The following is a 19622-nucleotide window of genomic DNA, read 5'->3' as shown; positions in this document are numbered from 1 at the left end:
ATTTTGTATGGTCTTGACAAGGTGGCTGTGGAAAGAAATTTTCCTTTTGTGTATGTGTTCAGAACTAAGGGGGCACTGCTTAAGAATTAGGGGTCATCCTGTTAGGACAGAGATGAAGAGATATATTTTCTCTCAGAGGTTAGGCTTTGGAACTCTTTGCTCTGAATAAGTTTGGAGGCAGATTATTAAATATTTCTAAGTTGGAGGTAAATGGATTTGTTAGGCAAAGAAATCAATTGAGGGGAGATGGGAATGTGGAATTCAAAACACAAACTGATCAGCTACGAAATTTTTGAACGGCAGAACATGCTCGAGAGGCCAAATGGCCTCTTGATTCAATGTTGTACCGACATACACAGATGCATATTCTTCATTTTACACAACTTCAGTTTTTTAGATTTCAACACAGTTATAGCTAAAGAACTTTGAACATATTGCTTTATTTTTATTAATTCATGGGATGTGGGTGTCACTGGACATTTTATTACCCATCCCTAATTGCCTACAGGGCAGTTCAGAGTCAATCACATTGTTGGAGTGACATGTAGGCCACACCAGGTAAAGATGGCAGTTTCCATCCCTAAAGGACATTAGTGAACCAGATGAGTTTTTACAACAATTGACAATGGTTTAATGAGCATCATTAGACTACTAATTCCAGATATTTACTGAATTCAAATTTCACACCTGCCATGCCAGGATTCGAACCCAGGTCCCCAGAATGTTACCAGAGTTTTTGGATTAATGGTCCAGCATTAATCTAGCCATCACCTCCCTCCCCCTCCCCCAATTTATTTCACAATTCCCAAATTAGCAATGGCAGGGCGGGGTTAACTGTACTTGAGAATGAGGCTGGAGAATCCTCTTAATGGTTCTATCTATGCAACGATGGTTTTGCTGTTTACCTGTATAAATAGGGTTTCTGTCCTATTTCCAACAGAGTGATGACAGTGAAGTAGGAACTATTCTTAGGAAAGTCCCAGCCCTAATCATACAAATCATAAGAATCAGGACAGATTCAAGGACCAGCAGAAGAATGCACATTGAGGGGAAGTATCAACTCTTAAAATGATAAAGGAAATAGAACCCGTGGCGGCAGTGTCAGAGGGAGTTTGGGTGTATTGATGAGGCGGCCCTATCACCAACTCATTGCCACTACAGCAGAGGCGAATTTGGGTTCCTGGCAACATCTGAGTCTGGCACAGATTCATGGAGGCAGCAGTGGAGGCAGGTTTGGGCACATTACGAGACTCTGCAGCATTGGCCGTGGCTGCGTTAGTGGGGTGGGCCCGATGTGAACTTGTAGCAACAGCGGACTGGAGTTTTGTCCAGTGCAGGTTCCTGGCATTTGTGGCATCTGCATTGGTGAACTCATATTGGCAAAGGCATTGGTGGAGACAGATGGTGCCAAAAATTGGCAACTTTTCTTCCAGTGGCGGCAGTGCAGTGAAGGGAGCTTGTACCTGGCCACTAGACCCATGGCGGAACACTGAACAAGACGGACTGTAAAGTTGATCACTTCATCTTTATTCTTCTACCTTTATATTCTATGTTTTGATTCATTTTTCATGTGTAACAAAGTACACATGACATTAAATAAGTCAAATCAAGGAAGACTGCCATGTTTATCCTCACTGGAGTCTGTTTCATTGGCATACCTCTGCTCTCAGGCCTTCATCACTGGCTGCTGCTTTGAGTCTCCTGGTGACCTTTAAGAGCTACGGGCCTTGTGATAATCTGGCAGCTCTGGGATGTAAACTCTTCAATTTTAAACGCTTGGGACTTTAAGGGCAAGCAGTTCACTAGCTAACTGACATTTACTTCCAAGTGTTCCTGGAAATGATTGTGAAAGGGTTGCAATTGGATTTCTGACTGCTGCAACTATTACATTCAGTCCATTGTTTTGCATGTTTGAATTTTTCCTGGCATTAAGTGGGGGAAGTAGATTGGAAAAGGTCCTACTTTGATGACTCACAGTTGAAAATTGGCCACATTAAAAACCAACACACACATTTAAGTAAGGATAAAAATCTGAAATAGCCTATTACATTCAGGATAAAAAAACATAAGAACTAGGAGCAAGAGTAGGCAATTCAGCTCCTCAGGTCTGTTTTGTCATTCAATACAACCATGGCTAATCTCAGCTCCGCCTCAACTCCACTATTCTGCCTGCTCCCCATAACCCTTCAAACCAGTACTAATTAAAAACCTGTCTATCTCCTCCTTAAATTTAGTCAGTGTCTCAGCAGTCACTGCACTCTGGGGTAGTGAATTCCATAGATCATGACCCTTTAAGACAGTAATTCCTCCTCACCACTATTTAAACCTGCTACGTCTTACACTAAAACTATGATCTCTTGTTCTGGACTGCCTCACAAGGAGAAACGTCTATCCTACATCTACTTTGTCAATCTCCTTTAACATCTTATACCTCTGTTAGATCTCCTCTTATCGTTCTGGATAGTGTAGGCCTAAACTGCTCAATCTTCCTTTCATAAGACAGAATCCTTAACTCAAGATAACACAGTTCCAGGGCAAAGCCTGCTTATATTGCAGCAGTATGTTTCTTCTTAGAAGGCTTTCATCACCAAGTTTCTGATCCATCCAGAGACTCAAATTCTCATTCTTATTTAATGAATTTTGAATGTATTTATATTATTTGATTTCATACAACATTATACTTGATTTGAGCCTCAATATCTTAAAAATAAAGTTTGTTAATCTTTTCTGTTTTTCTGGTAATTTTGGACACAAAGAGCATAGAATATGCCAAATCTGTTTAACAAACTGTAAAAGTGGAGAAATCTTTCACCTAAACTACCACTGGAGCTAAAAGTTTAAGAAAATATTTTATCAAGGTGATGTACTAAAGTAATACAATAACATAAGTCAAAATAATTGTACATCTAATTATGAAAAAATGGCTTTAAGTTTTATTTCATTAAAAATAACTAATAGCGTAATATTCTTCGGGGTTTTTGATAGCAAGCTACAAACTTTCTGCCTTTATCAACATACACTTCAGTTTTCTGAATAATGATATACTTGACTGGGAGATCAATTGGACCTGTACTTCTTTGAAGGTTGAAAACTAAACTGCACAATGTTCAATAGGATTTAAAATGGTGTGGAGCCCAACAGCCTTCTATTTAAGTTACATCAAACATACCTCACCAAAAAGCAGTACAATAGCAATTTAATACGTACTATGTTCATCATAGCGCTAAGGAAGTTTATGATAATGGAGATAAGTGTAACAATATTCCGTGCGAAATGTGTTTCATTGATCCAGCAGCAACATTTCCGAAGCATTAAAGGCAGACATTTATAATCCTCTGCAGTTGTGAATAGTATCAATGCAGCATGCAATATGATCAGAATAGTATATTGGATCGCCACAGGAATTGTTCTAAAGAGAAAACATTGTAAGGTCATTTTGTTTAACAATATACAGTCACTCGAAACAACACTGCATTTGAAAAACCATTAACATCTATGGACTGTACCTGTCTGGCTAACACTGAAATAGTATAAACTGAATTTTGCTATACAGATGTTTAAATGGTCGTAAGAAAACAAAAATACTCGATTTTCACATCACAGTAAAATGATAGCAGACTGGTAGCATCTGAAACTCGGGTTGTTATTTCATTTGTGGGCTTCTCATGGGTGACCCTTCATGTCTGCCTGTTTCAGGTAAGAATGTACTTGTAACGTATAAGAGTGAGTCCTTTGACACACACAAAGGAGTGAAGTATAATTTTATAATACCATGTGAACTGTGACAAAAGCAAGTTCTTTCAGGAAGAACCTTGTGGATACAAGAGGAGAATGAATGCTCCTGACGCCATATGGTCTTCCAGAAGTCGCTGATACTGCAGGACCTCCTCCTGTCATTGCCTCCTGCCTCTCCACTTCAAGTTATTGCCCCAGGCTCACCTCCATGTAAGAGCTACAATCTCTTCCTGCTCCAACTAATAGGTTACCTTCGAGCACTAGATCAACATCTACAACAAGCTGTGCACATTGAAATGAACTCTGGCCATTACGTGGCTTTGGGCCCTTGCAAATACATTAAGCTGCATGTCTCATGTCCACCCAAAGTTAAAATTAGCCCCAAGTTTCCAGCTTTTAACATTACCAATAAAATTGCAACAATCAAATCCATAAGGGTGTTATTTTGCAGATGTGCACTAGATGAGTTGGCCACTTGAGCAGTTAAATTCATCAACAAATTGATAGGCAGTTCCCATAAAGTTGGACGTAGCCAACTTAATAACCACAGACAGGGGTTGTGTAGAAAGGTTATCTGTCATCTTTGAATGTCAGCAATGTTCTGTTGAATGACCCGAATTATCCAATTTATCACAATTAAAGCAGACAGTGTGTTCTCTTGCAGTTCCGCTTCCTACTTCCAAAGGTTAGAGATTGGTTTCCACAAGTTTCCCCATTCCCTTTTCCTTGAGGATCTACTTCCATTTTCTCTCTCTCCCTTTTCTCTTTTCCCTGCTGATACAGACTATTTGACCTGTTGCGATTCAAAGATCTCTGGGTTAGGTCATTGCTCTTAGCCTTTGAACCAAGTGCCCTTACCAAGGTAACTCTTTGATCCTTAAAGTACATTTTAATACTCCTCTAACAATATAAGTTCTCTTATTTGTTTGTAAGTGTAGTGATCGTGCTTTTGAAATGTAATACAAATAAAGGAGTAAATGAAGGATCTTTGTTTAATGATCTCTTGTGGCTTCGTTTACAGCTGAAAATAAGGCATACAGCACAGAGTTATCTCTAGACACATCCTTGGCCAAGGGTGCTGCATTGCAGAGTGACCATGGCCTCCGATCAAGTGATAACATCCTGTTCCTTGGCCCATCTACGTATGCACCTCTTAAAGCAACTCTATTCTTAAAGCAGTAATGCAAACATTTCCCTTTCTTTTTCCCAAAAGGAGCATCTTCAGCCCTGACCAACAGCCTTGTTCATCACTGATGATTTCAAAGTTGGATTTGTCATATACCCTAGCAGCTTATGCCAGCCAAATAAATGCCTTTTAGCCTTGCCCTGACATGACAACTAGTATTCATATCTACAATAACTCTCTCAAGTCAGAGAAAGCAAAAGTACCTCTCACTAATTTTCAACTGTAAATCAATTAAAGTGTTCCGTATTGCCAATGTCCAAACCATAATGGATCATTATGATTCCAATACTGGCTCAATTTTGTAAAGCTTCTTCACCATGTGTAAAGCTGAAGTGATGGAATACATCACCTGTCTTTATGTTACAATTACAACAGTACTCGGGAAGCTCAACACTTTCCATGAAAAGGAATTTTATTAATGGGACACACCTACTGCTGTACTCATTATCTAGGGTGTCTTCAACATTCTCCACCACCACTAGTGTACTGTGGCTGGGTCATGTATGATCTATAAATTGCACTGCAGTAACTTGCTAGATTTACTTCAACAGCAATTCCACATCAAAGCAATTAATACTGCTCAAAAATGAATTAAATTAATGCGATCGAACTGAGATAAGGGAAAAGGAGAGATTTCAAAATGTTTCAAAGAACAACCTGGACAACAATGTCAAATATTTCATTATATTATTATAATGGGCAGGGAGTTTGACTAGAGAAGGGATGAGTTACTGGCAGAGGAAGAAACCATTGCTAAACTGTGATCTCAAAGGGTATTGTTAATGTTTAAGTCTGGGAAGTGAACAGGAAGTGCTTTCAGGTAAAGAGGGTGTAGTTGCAATAATTACAGACTTAATTGGTACTTCAGTTATAGATCTTAAAGAAAGAGAGTCCAGCAAAGATTTAAATGTAAAATCTATGCATACTATTGTAAACATCTGGGGGAAATAAAAGGAAGATAATCCTCCAATAAGACCTAACTGGGAAATGTAAGGGAGAACTGGAATGCATAATCTATGTGGGTATGTATTTACAAAATAATTCTGAACAAAAAAAAATCCACTTCTTTAAAGTGGGTAGATCTGATGTGCAGTTGTGGCACAATAATTGATGAGGTGAATAACTGTCTTTCTTACATATATTTCCACCATCACAAATGAAATGTCATCAGGACTCACAACCTTCTCTGTGGTCAATGTACTAAACTGTTTCATAATGTCACACGAAATTAACCAAATTGACAAAACACTGGCACTGGACTGCAAGAAGAAAATTGAATGGGATTGTTCACTTACAGATTGAGTAGATTGCATGCAGATTTAGACATACTTGCAAATACTTCCAATACTGCATCTTACACACTTGCATGGTGGCTCCAGCAGAGTTGAGAAGGGGAATGTATGTGAGGCCTTCTCTTTCTGTCTTTAACTCGGATGACCACCAGCACTTTGGCTCTGTATGCTGGCGTTATCGAGCTTTGCTTTAACAACAATAAAAGCACACACCAGCGACCACAACACTTGAAAACTTCATCTTGACTGATTCTTCAGTCTTACCACATCAGTTCGAGGATGGCAATGTTCAACCCTGTTTTGTCCATTTATCTTAACCAAGCAAAATCCAAAGATGCGCCGGTTAGGTGGACTGACAATGCTAAACTGCCTAAAGTGTCCAGGGGTGTTTAGGTTAGGTGGATTAGCCATGGTAAATGCGGGGTTACAATGATAGGGTACGGGGGCAGGGGGGAGCTTGTCAGAGGATTGGTATAAACTTGATGGTTGAATGGCTTGTTTCCACACTGTTGGGATTCTATGAAGGTTCTAGTAAGTAGTTTCACTAAAACTGATGCCCCTTTCCAAGGTATGCCTGATAAACTCCTGTTATGTCCTTCAATGGTGTTCATTGAACTCGTCTTGGTCTCCTCATCAGGTACTAACAGATGCAAATGTGGGATATGCCAGCATTAACTGTTCAAGGTAGTGGTATACAAGTCAGCTGATCTTGACCCACAATATAGTATAAATGGTCCTAATCTAATGCTATACACCAGTTTTCATATTTACCAGGATTTCTTTTGATTCTCAGTTTGTAATTTCTGTTTATCTCTATATCAGCTCTTCCATCCTTTTCATTTTTTGGTGTCTGCCTATCAAGGTTTTAGGATCTTGTCATTTCAGGCTTGGCTTGAAAAAATATTAAATATATTTTCAACAGCACATTCTAGCTATTGAATAACACCAAGTCAGATAAACAACAATGCTGTTCCCCAGTGCTATGGAATCTAGAGTCATAGAATGTGCAGCACGGAAACAGACCCTTCAGTCCAACTTGTCCATGCCGATCAGATATCCTAACCTAATCTAGTCCCATTTGTCAGCACCCAGCCTATATCCTTCTAAACCCTTCCTATTCATTGACCCATCCAAATGCCTTTTAAATGCTGTAATTGAACCAGCCTCCACCATTTCCTCTGACAACTCATTCCATACGTGCAGCACCTCTGCGTGAAAAAGATGCCCTTTAGGCCCTTTTTAAATATTTCCCCTTTCATCCTAAACCAATGCCCTCTAGTTCTGGACTCCCCTATATCAGGGAAAGATCTTCTCTATTTACCCTTTCCATGTTCTTCATGATTTTATAAACCTCTATTATGTCACTCCTCGGATTCTGACCCTCCAGGGAAAAAGTGTGATGTTACACCATACAAATCAGAAAAAAAATAATAATTCATCATTCATAAGGGGTTGGCATAGTATATTTACCTTGGTGTAGGAAATAGACTTTGTACTGTGGCGATGAATATAAGAACAATAAAAGCACACACCAGATTTGACTTGAAAACTTCATCTCGCATCTGTAAATACTGGAAGAAATAAGCACAAAACATTAACAGATTATGTGTTGCAGGTTCTGTAGTGCTTTGGAGTGATGTATCTGTCTCTATAGGGTTTCTGGGAAATTAGCAAGATAATGCCGACAAGTAAATGAGCTGGGTCAATTAAAACAAAGAACAATACTAAATTTCTAAAGATATTTTCAGGGTTACTTTACAGAGAGTTTTAAAAATGTTCTGGAAAGTAACTAAGCCCAATGGATACACTATTAAAATAACCAGTCTTGATTAATACATTATTATTATCTTCCTCTTTTAACTATCTTTCCTTTCACATTTTAATCGTCTCTCTATTCATTTTACTAAGCACTTCAAAACTTTCTTGTGTGAAAGGTATGCAATAATAGAACTGTAAACTTTCTAAATTTAAAATTTTGTGATTGCATCTTTTCCCTTCAAGCTTTTACATCTTTGCTTCCACTTAAAGAGTCTTTTTTGCTAATGTTGCCAAAATGTGTATTTGTGGGCCAGCTACCTTTTCCTCCAGGCTGGATTCTTTAAACATCAGTGAGAAAGGCTTGATATGCTCTCTTCTTAATTTATCCCCACTTCTTAAGTCGATGATATGTTCTATTCGCTTGTTAATTTCCTCAGGCCCAGATTGGACATGCAAAGCTTGTGCAAGGTGGTTTGGAAGCAGATTTATTGAATTTCTTGTTAGGGCAGCCAGAGTCTAGGGAAAGCACATGCAAACAGAATAAACCCCGCTAGACCTCTGTTCAATTGCATTAGAGTGAACAGTTAAAGGACATGTGACAAGGCAGAGATGATCTCTTACGGAATTAAGACGAATTTGATTTTACTACTAGAACCCAGTTCTACAAGTACTGCTTCCTCAATAGTATTGATCATTTTCACAGCATGTCTGCAATTTATCCTCTAAACCACACAAACAATGTGTCATTTTGAATAACGTCCATGCGTTATTTTACAATTTCCTAGATACTGTAAATGCCTTTAATTTTATTTTTCAATGCTTGTCGTTCTGAATTTACATAATTTTTTGCTGAATAGTAACAATGAACAAATTATCTTGTTAATGAACAGTTAATCAGAACACAAAAGTATCAAATGTTAAAGCAGTAGTTAATAAAAAGGATATTGGAAAAATCAAATCTAAAATAAAGAAGAAAATCCTCTTTTTAACAGAAAATTATAGTTTAACTTGATGTAAATTATACAGGTATCAACCAGATTGATTGCATTCTTTTTCCTACAGTGTGACTTAAACACAGTAGAATTTTTAACAAGTGGTCATTATCTGTTTGCAACCAGAGCTTTTTAATATACTTTTAGAGGCTAAAATTAATCTCGAGTGACAACACACAACAAAATGTCGGTTTAACACTGTCTTCCATTTTATTTTCCACTGAATTCAGTGTTTTCTAATTAGAGTAATTTTACTTTATTCCTTATCATTAACAAAAAAAGGGAACTTTGTCAGTTACTTCCATATTTCTAGATTGGCAAATGAATGCCTGGTACACCATACTCAGAATGAGCTAAAGTAATATTAAGCACGTTCTCCTCCCTCTCTAGGAGAAACTGCACTTTGTATTTATGCTTTAATGTAAAATATTAATATTTTAATTAATTTTACATAACTTTTCAGTTGAAATTAACCTTGCTTCTTGACTGGTCCAAAACAATGATTTAATTTAACAGTAACAGTAAATCTAACTGGTTACCTTTCCAGCTAGGAGTTAAAACTTTTGCAAAATACAGCTGTTAGCAATGACCTCAATGCAGCAACATGGAAAGCAAATATTCCTTAAGGTATTGGCAGTTTCTCTTACTTTAGATATATTTGCTTATTTCATGGTTAAGAGGATAACACATGCACATACCAACCTTAATTAACAAATGGAGACCTTGTCAAATAACCTTTAAGCATGTTACAATGCTTCACAAACGTGCACTTTAAGAACTCAGTCAGGTCTTCAAACCAATATTTGTGAAACAGACACTAAAGATTGATTCTGCAATATCTCTTTTTATAAGTATATCGAAATCATTTGCTGTTCAAATGTTTTATTATATGTGAGAAAGAAGGACTACTATAAACTTGTAGCATATACAAATGTTGCCGCCATTGTGAAAGGGTAATAGCTCAATTCACAATCACTTAATTTCTAGAGTTGAAAATCACACAACACTAGGTTTAATCCAACAGGTTTAATTGGAAGCACACTAGCTTTCGGAGCGCCGCTCCTTCATCAGGTGGTTGTGGAGGACACAATTGTAAGGCACAGAATTTATAGCAAAAGTTTACAGTGTGATGTAACTGAAATTATACATTGAAAAATACCTTGATTGTCTGTTGAGTCTTTCATCTGTTCAAATACCATGATAGTTTCACTTCTTTCATATGTAAATCACAAAACTTTTTTTAAAAAGTTGCATTCTCAGGTTAACTGTAACCTGAGAATGCAACTTTTAAGAAAAGGTTTTGTGATGTACACATGAAAGAAGTGAAACTATCATGGTATTTGAACAGATGAAAGACTCAACAATCAAAGTATTTTTCAATGTATAATTTCAGTTACATCACACTGTAAACTTTTGCTATAAATTCTGTGCCTTACAATTGTGCCCTCCACAACCACCTGATGAAGGAGCAGCGCTCCGAAAGCTAGTGTGCTTCCAATTAAACCTGTTGGACTATAACCTGGTGTTGTGTGATTTTTAATTTTGAAAACCCCAGTCCAACAATGGTTTCTCCAAATCTTAATTTCTAGACCTTGTGTTTGATCCTAGTTCCAACGCTATGAACACTTCCAAAATGAGTCAGATGGAAACCCCAAAAGACATAGACCCACAGTATAGAAATCAAATCTGGCCTTGTTTTACTTTGATCTCACAATCTTGTTCAGAGGCTATACGAAAAGAGAGAAAAATGAGAGCGGCAATTTGGCACGACTGAAGCATAAGACTTCCTGAAGTTGGGGTTGTGGCATACTATGAAGTAGACAGAGGAAACTAAGCAATGTAGCCATTTAGCCTGTGACAGTAGACCTTGCAGAATGATGGACTGAGTTTAAAGTTTAAGTCCTGAGCCACTGGATTGTAAAAAATGACTAAAGCAACAGAAAACTTACCAAAGTGGAATCAGCTGAAGTCAATCCTTTTACTAAATACTTGCGTTGCTCTCTATTTGATTATTGTGAATGTTTCTCAGCTGGTTTTACCCTTCAGATAGATGTACTGTGTGACCACTTATCTCGGTTACCTGCATTTCTAGGATATTGTTCTCCTGCTATAGACCATGGTTAGTTAAGTGACACAACAGATCCCGTGTCAAGTCAGAATGACATCACTTTGATTATTGACATAAGAATAAACCCATAAAGCAGGGTTTATTTCACGTGTTATCAAATTCCAATGATGGGCTATTCACATTCATAATCAGGGTAGTTCCCATGTTTTCTTTATAGTTCAAGGATGTTAAACCCAAATTAATAAGATGAAAGGAAAATGTGACCTGGCCACCTGTTCTATCAGTTTCATTTTAACTAACAAGAACAACATAGAATGGTTGCAAGTGACCAAAGGGGTACTAAATAGCTGAGAAATATTCACAGCAATTACAAAGGAGAGAACTACTTTACCCCAGGAATTAAGTTTGAGTAAGAGTTGACATAATCAAGAGTTTTATACAGTGATGGTTGTAAATAGCAACACAATGAGATAATGCAGGGACAATCATTCCCTGAGAACTTTGAAAAAAATACAGTGCTTATAGTAACGAAACCAATTTACAATTTGGAGAAGATGCTATTGTCAGTTATAGCTAATATATTTTCTTTGAAGTAAAACCTTTAAACATGCATCAATGGATTACTACTCTTACTGTTGCAGTAATTGATTGCAAAGCTGAATATTGCCAGGCATTGTCAGAAATAATCAAACTACATGCAACAATGCAGCCATTGCATTCACTGTTATGTTGTTAAGCATGATCATTAAGTGATTGTTAACCAACTATATCTACTGAAAATGATGCATGCATGGTTCCGTGTTACAGATTTTGGAGCTGCTTATTAAGCTCTATCCTTTCGCTGCTGGATGACAATATCCGCAATATCCTGATTCAGTGACAGAGCCCAGCTCATGGACACTGTGTCTGCATAGACACAATCAAATTATTTTTTGATCAGGCTGCCATGAACAATATGGTTAGAAATTCCTTTGGATTATAAATTTTCTCCTTTCTTTCACCAACAAACCAGTCAGAATTTTCAAAAAAAGCCATTAAAAACATTACTCTTTAACACACATTTTGATGCCACATAATAACTATTTATGCCTCATTAATAAAACAGTTTGGACTGTAACACTCTTTTTGCAGCATTCTGTAATGTGTTTTTCTGTCATCTATAAAGACAGTTTTATAGCAAGATTTTAAACTGTCATCATTTTTTCCCTCTCCCAGATGACAGCTGCTCTGTGTACTTCCAGAACTTCCTCTTTTTATTTCCAACTTCTGGCATTTTCAGTTTTCCTTTCTATTTTAGCATATCATGGCATTTTTGGGTTGCAAGTTGGAACTAAATACTAATTGGAAAGCATTTACTGATAACAGCAATGATTAGTGACTGAATAACTGGCTCCCTGACCAATAATCAAATCATTATTAAAATAGCTTTCCCGAAGAGTATTCCAGGATAGAACATTAAAAGGCACTTATCCTTTGATACAATGCTTTTGACCTGCTTTTGGCATGCTGACAGTATAACCAACTTGATTACATATAGATAAATGACAAAGGGCACTGTAGTTACAGAACAACCAATGATTGTAGTTTTCAACAAAAGGTTTGAATAATTTGTTTTTCCTTCTGTCTTGGTTTGCATACGCAACTGCCATTGCAAAACATTTCTGTGCATCAATCTGACAGAAGGAACAGGGCACTATCAATAATTACTAAAACCTTTTATTCAAACAGCACCTAACTTTCTCTGACTCAACCATGCTTTGATGTTGAAATTTTTTACAGAATTTAATGTTTACTATAGGAATCACTGTACTGCATCAGACAGAAAAGGTAAATATAAAAGATGCTTTCCATCCCAATTCAGAGTGTCAACTTGACTTGGTGGCAGCACTTTCATTTCTGACTTTGACGGAAGTGGGAAAGACAGCAGGAAGACTAAAGAGAAGAAGGACAGAGGGCGGACTGAACAGAAGCGATTGAAAAAAAAGTTAGGGGAGGGGAAATGGGAGAGAATGGAAATGAGAAACAAGAAGGGGAAGCAGAATTGAGCAAAGGATGAGAGAGGGAATGGTGTAGGGAGGAAAAGGGAAAGGAAAAGAGAGAAAAAGACAAAGTGCATAGGAGGCTACTTAATTGACAGCACTCCATCCATCACCTTAAATATTCTTGACCACTGGTAAACAATGGCAGTAGTGTATACATTATACAGCAACTTACTAACGTTCTTTGAGCTCCATCTTCCAAAACCGTAATCTTTGCCAACTAGAAAAATGATGGAAGAAAATCCATGCAACCACCAGCGTCTGCAAGGTCCCCTCTGAGTCACATATCATCCTGACCACTGTTGTCTCTTCATTGTCACTCAGACAAATTCCTGCAACTCCTTCCCTAACAACACTGTAAATATATCCTTGTGGGTTGCATTAGTTATAGGAGATGGCTCAATACCACCTTCTTAAGAACAAACGCTTTAAGGGGAGAAACGAATGGAAACGTTTACAAATGCAGAGGAGTCAACACTCGAGGAATTTTTTTACTGTTGAGAAAATGCTTAATTTCATGATTTACTTATTTTTGGAATTGAAATTTTAAGCACAAAATAAATGAGAAGAAAAACTCGGTAAATATTTCTCAGATAATTACCAGTCAAATGCTGGTTACTCTGGGAGAAGCCTTAATTGTTTCAGAGTGATGTCTGGGGTTGAGTTAAAGTGGAATATGATATTGAGTAAGAGTGACTCAATTGGGCACAGGAGATTTCCAAGGCCGGGGACCAAATATTTTTCTGTTTGACAGTGCCGAATGCAGTGAACACTGCCAGGTTACCCATCATGCCCATCTCCCCCGTACATGTACAGTTGTAGCAGGGATGGAATCAGGCCCCTAGGTGGCTCCCCCATGTCTCAGTAAGTTGCATGATGCCTGCCCCACTATTCCTTATTATCTGGATCATAGGTTGGAATGCGCAGGAAAATGATGGTGAGGCCATTTTGTTATTTTATTAGCCTCCCTGCCTACGAATACGGGAGGATGCAAATCCAGCCCATGGAACATGCTGCAAGATTTTACAATTGCCAGAGAGTTATTTTTTTCCTTTAGAAAAAAAGTGGGGGTTCTGACTGATATTATCATCTCTTTCCTCAGGCCTATATTATCTGCTTGTTGGGCTTTCACTTAATGAGCAGGGGCCAGTCCCTCTTTACGCTTATATTTGCCAGAAGAATCTTCATGTATGTATTAATTTATCAGAGCACAAGAAACTATTCTCTGTTATTATTGTTGTAGTTTAAATATATCTGATGGCAGGATTTCCAAAGTCCCTTTCCCTTACAAGTTGCTGCTATGTTTTCAGCACTGTTGTTATGCCACCTCTCATTATCAGGTGGCCTGTATCAGCAGAGATCCTTTCTCAGTCTTCCCCGCATATTAAATTAGCCCTGCCCTGGGGAAATAAGTTACAGCTGTGAGTGGAAATATGGTTCAGTCACATGGTAAATGGTAAAAACACACTTGGAAGAAAATCCATGACCACCAGTTTTTTTATTTCATTGATAATTGAAAATGTTAAATAAATCCCCTCAATTTTCCTAGTCAGTTAAACATCACTTCTAGAATTCCTCCATCGGAAATTTTTATTGCCATACTTTTTTTGTTTCAATTAAGTGTTTATGCCTTTATGTGTCTAACTCTTTCTGTGATTCCAGTTTACCTTGTCAGTTCCATTAGACCTTGTAGTCTTTATGAATTCAAATTGTTAACATAGATTAGAGGCAGCGTATGTCAAGAGTTACTGAAACACAAAAATGAAACATTTCTAAAAGTTGCTAACTTGTTACTGTTTCCTAATCCTGTCATTTCCAGAAGGGATTTCTTGCTCTTTTGAACATTGTCCTGTCTTTCTTTCAAATCTGGCTGGTGATTATCCACAGAATTCTTCATAATGAAATAAAATAATATAATGGCACAGGTGAGGTGCCAGAAAACTGGAGGTTGGCAAAAATGGTGCCACTGTGTAAAAAGGGCGGTAAAGACAAGCCAGGGAACTACAGACCTCAGTGGTGGGCAAGTTGTTGGAGGGAATCCTGAGGGACAGGATGTACAAGTAATTTGGAAAGGCAAGTACTGATTAGGGATAGTCAACATAACTTTGTGTGTGGGAAATCATGTCTCACAAACCTGACTGAGTTTTTTGAAGAAGTAACAAAGAGGATTGATGAAGGCAGAGCAGTAGATGTGATCTATATGGACTTCAGTAAGGCGTTTGACAAGGTTCCCCAAGGGAGACTGATTAGCAAGGTTAGATCTCATAGAATACAGGGAGAACTAGCCATTTGGATACAGAACTGGCTGAAAGGTAGAAGACAGAGGGTGGTGGTGGAGGGTTGTTTTTCAGACTGGAGGCCTGTGACCAGTGGAGTGCCACGAGGATCGGTGCTGGGTCCTCTACTTTTTGTCATTTACATAAATGATTTGGATGCGAGCATAAGAGGTACAGTTAGTAAGTTTGCGGATGACACCAAAATTGGAGGTGTAGTGGACAGCGAAGAGGGTTACTTCAGATTACAACAGGATCTGGAACAGATGAGCCAATGGGCTGAGCAGTGGCAGATGGAGTTTAATTCAGATAAATGCAAAGTGCTGCATTTTGGGAAAGCAAATCTTAGCAGGACGTATACACTTAATGGTAAGGTCCTACGGAGTGTTGCTGAACAAAGAGACCTTGGAGAGCTGGTTCATATCTCCTTGAAAGTGGAGTCGCAGGTAGATAGGATAGTGAAGAAGGTGTTTGGTATGCTTTCCTTTATTGGTCAGAGTATTGAGTACAGGAGTTGGGAGGTCATGTTGCAGCTGTACAGGACGTTGGTTTAGGCCAATGTTGGAATATTGCGTGCAATTCTGGTCTCCTTCCTATCAGAAAGATATTGTGAAACTTGAAAGGGTTCAGAAAAGATTTACAAGGATGTTGCCAGGAGGATTTGAGCCACAGAGAGAGGCTGAACAGGCTAGGGCTGTTTTCCCTAGAGCGTCGGAGGCTGAGGGGTGACCTTATAGAGGTTTACAAAATTATGAGGGGCATGGATAGGATAAATAAACAAAGTATTTTCCCTGGGGTCGGGGAGTCCAGAACTAGAGGGCATAGTTTTAAGGTGAGAGGGGAAGGATATAGAAGAGACCTAAGGGGCAACGTTTTCACGCAGAGGGTGGTACATGTATGGAATGAGCTGCCAGAGGATGTGGTAGAGGCTGGTACAATTGCAACATTTAAGAGGCATTTGGATGAGCATATGAATAGGAAGGGTTTGGAGGGATACGGGGCGGGTACTGGCAGGTGGGACTAAATTGGGTTGGGATATCTGGTCGGCATGGATGGGTTGGACCGAAGGGTCTGTTTCTGTGCTGTACATCTCTATGACTCTATGACTCTATATTATTTACATATAATGTCTTCTAGCATAATGTAATGTCTTTATAACCATGCAAAGATATGATTTACATTAATACTTCTGCTATCAGTTTCAGTTAATTTCAATGAACAACAATTTCAATGTTAATTATTATTAAGGACTCAGATGTTTATGATGGAATCAACAATTAAATATGGAAAGTAATTTCTCAAATATCTGAAAATTTAATTTAATAAACAATTAATTATTACTATTAGGCAATTTAGTTATGAAATTCAAGTGATTAATATTAATTAATGATCTTCTTTAATACATGGTTAAATTTAACTGATTTGTTAAAAGTATAAACAGATTGAGAATTTAATTACAAGATTGAATGAAATTTCTTCCCCCTGCCCTGCTTCCTGAGACAGCCTGGACCTTGCTTGAGATTAATGACAGTTTTGCACCAATTAGGTCCTGACAGAAACTGACACTTTCAGTATTCTGATATCCGGGATGGTTCATCATAGAGTCACAGAAACAGACCCTTTGGACCAACTAATCTACGTCGACCATAATCCCAAACTCACTTTGCCTGCATCTGGCCCTATCCCTCCAAACCTCCCCTAATGGTGGCTCAGTGGCTAGCACTGCTGCCTCACAGCACCCGGGACCCAGGTTCAATTCCAGCCTGGGGTGACTGTGTGTGGAGTTTTCATATTCTCCCTGTGTTTGCATGGGTTTCCTCCTGCAGGTTTGGTGAATTGGCTGTGCTAAATTACCCATAGTGTTCAGGGATGTGTAGGTTAGGTGCATTAGTCAAGGATAATAGGGTAGGGGAATGATTCTGGATGGATTACTCTTTAGTGGGTCAGTGTGGACTTGTTGGGCTGATGGGCCTGTTTCCACACTGTAGGGATTCTTTGACACATGTACTTATCCAAATGCCTTTTAAACGCTGGAACCATACCCATCTCCTGAGCAGTTTATGCTAGGTCACATCACTGGACCTTTGGAAATTCATGGCCCTATTGCCTTGGACAATTCATAGAAAATAGCTTCTTGTGGGTTACCAGGTGGATAAGTAATGCCAAATCTAGACAGAATTCAAGCAAACACTCAACATCTTTAAGATGAGGAGAGGGTTGGACTTACCGGAAACAGAATGAATCTAAGCAAAAGAAAAAGTGACTTTAACATTTAAAATGACTGATTCCAGACAACAAAGAGTTCATAGGGACTGTGGTTTGCAACTCCAAAACAGGACCGAGTGGTGACCCCGTCTTCATTTCCATCTAACTCCATTTCAGGCAGCACTGGAAAGGTTGCAGATGGAAACTCAAACTTCACTGATCAACTGAAAAGCAGCTTCCCCTCAGCTCCCCTTTCAACATTCCCAAAACACTGTTCCCTCCATGATATCCTGGTTCATTTCTCAATCATACCAAATATCCATCTGTGGTCCCTTCCTTGAATTGCAAGAAACGCAACACCCGTCCTTTTACCTCCTCTGTCCTCAGAATTACCTGCTCCTATAATGATTCCAGTTGAGGTTATTAACAGCGCAACCAAGAATCACAGCATGAGGCTGATGTAAGATTTGACAGAAATAGCAATCTCCTCAATTGTACAAAGTAGTTACAATGCTATTTCAACTGTTAAGAGTCAAGTTAAACCTGATGTGATTGCATAAGATCAAAGCAGTACAACAACTCCGTGCAAGCAGACAGGATCCTGCATGATACTGAAACATGAGAATGATATTCTAGTTTTCTATGACAGCGCAGTGGATTTCCAGATTTCCAGATGGTGAAGTGAGAGTGGCAGCTCTCGCTTAATCAAAGCAACATTCAACTAAGCATTGCATCAAGGAACCCGAGCAAAACTGGAGTCAATGGGAATCAGGAGCAAGTCCTCCATTGGTTGAAGTCATACCTGGCATAAGAAGATGGTCATGATTGTTGGAGGTCAGTCATGTCATCTCCAGGACATCTCAGGGAGGTGTCCTAGGCCCAACCATCTTCAGCTGCTTCATCAATGACTTTCCCTCCATCATAGGGTCAGAGGTGGGGGTGTTCGCTGATGATTGCGACATGTTCAGCGCCATTCGTGATTCAAAAGAACAACAGAATAAAAGAGAAGTACAGGACAGGAACAGACCCTTCAGCCTCCAAGCCAAGCCTGAGGATCATGCCCTAACTGAAAAACAAATCTTCTGCCCTTATTCAGCCAAAGTGTCTGGTTCCACCACCTCTTTTAGCAGTGGTTTCCAGGCTCCCACCACCCTCTGCTTGAAAACCTTCCTTTGCACATCTCCCATAAACTTTCCCGTCATCTTGAACCTGTGTCCCCGTGTAATTGAATCTTCAAACCTGGGAAAAAGCCTCTGACTATCCACACTATCCATGCCTCTAATAATTGTTTAGACTTCTATCAGGGGGTCTCCTCACAGCCAGTGTAAACAATCCTAGTCTTCTTAACCTTTTCACATAGTCAATGCCCTCTAGACCAGGCAATATCCTGGTGAACCTTCTCTGCACTCTCTCCAAAGCTTCCACGTTCTTCTGGTAGTGTGGCCACCAAAACTGCACATAATACTCCAGATGCGGCCTAACCCCTTCAATATTGAAATGGTCCATGCCCAAATGCAACAAGATCTGGACAATAACCAGGTTTGGGCTGACAAGTGACAAGTAACCTTCACGCCACATGAATGCCAGGCAATGACCATCTCCAATCAGAGATGCCAACTTAACCACTGCGCCTTGACATTCAATGGTGTTACCATCACTGAATCCTTGCAATCGATATCCTGGGGTTACCATTAACCAGAAACTGAACTGGCATCATTTTACAAATAAAGTGGCTACAAGAACAGGTCAGAGGCTAGGAATCCTGCATTAAGTTACTAATCTCCAAACTCCTCAAAGCCTGTCCATCATCTACAAGTCACAAGTCATGAGTTTGATGGAATAGTCCCCACTTGCCTGGATGGATGCGGCTCCAACAATACTTAAGAAGCTTCACACGATTCAAGATAAAGCAGCCCACTTGATAGGCAGCACATCCACAAACATTTACTCCCTCCACCACTGATACTCTGAATGCACTGCCGAAATTTGCCAAGGATCGTCAGGCAGCACCTTTCCAAACCCATGGCCATTTCCATCCAGAAGGACAAGGGTAGCAGATACATGAGAGCACCAC

At 39.0% G+C, this 19622-nt stretch overlaps 1 protein-coding gene across 6 annotated transcripts in view; it reads right to left on the bottom strand.

The window, feature by feature from the left end:
- Positions 1 to 19622, bottom strand: part of adcy8 (adenylate cyclase 8 (brain)) — a 123609-nt gene that overhangs the window by 52103 nt on the left and 51884 nt on the right. For 5 of the 6 annotated variants that reach the window (XM_087986461.1, XM_043688255.2, XM_043688253.2 and 2 more), the window contains exons 8-10: positions 8290 to 8487; positions 7684 to 7784; positions 3208 to 3409 (exon numbers count right to left, since the gene is read on the bottom strand). In XM_087986461.1, the coding sequence (XP_087842587.1) occupies positions 3208 to 3409; positions 7684 to 7784; positions 8290 to 8487 (501 nt within the window). The remainder of the gene's footprint in view (positions 1 to 3207; positions 3410 to 7683; positions 7785 to 8289; positions 8488 to 19622) is intronic. The other variant, XM_043688254.2, reaches the window with a different exon arrangement.

This window comes from Chiloscyllium plagiosum, unplaced genomic scaffold (genome assembly GCF_037043375.1).
Source record: "Chiloscyllium plagiosum isolate Xiang-an unplaced genomic scaffold, Cpla_swu_hap1 HiC_scaffold_4, whole genome shotgun sequence".
Taxonomy (NCBI): Eukaryota; Metazoa; Chordata; class Chondrichthyes; order Orectolobiformes; family Hemiscylliidae; genus Chiloscyllium; species Chiloscyllium plagiosum.
The sequence above is the reverse complement of the archived record's forward strand: the minus strand, read 5'-3'. Positions and strand labels throughout refer to the sequence as shown.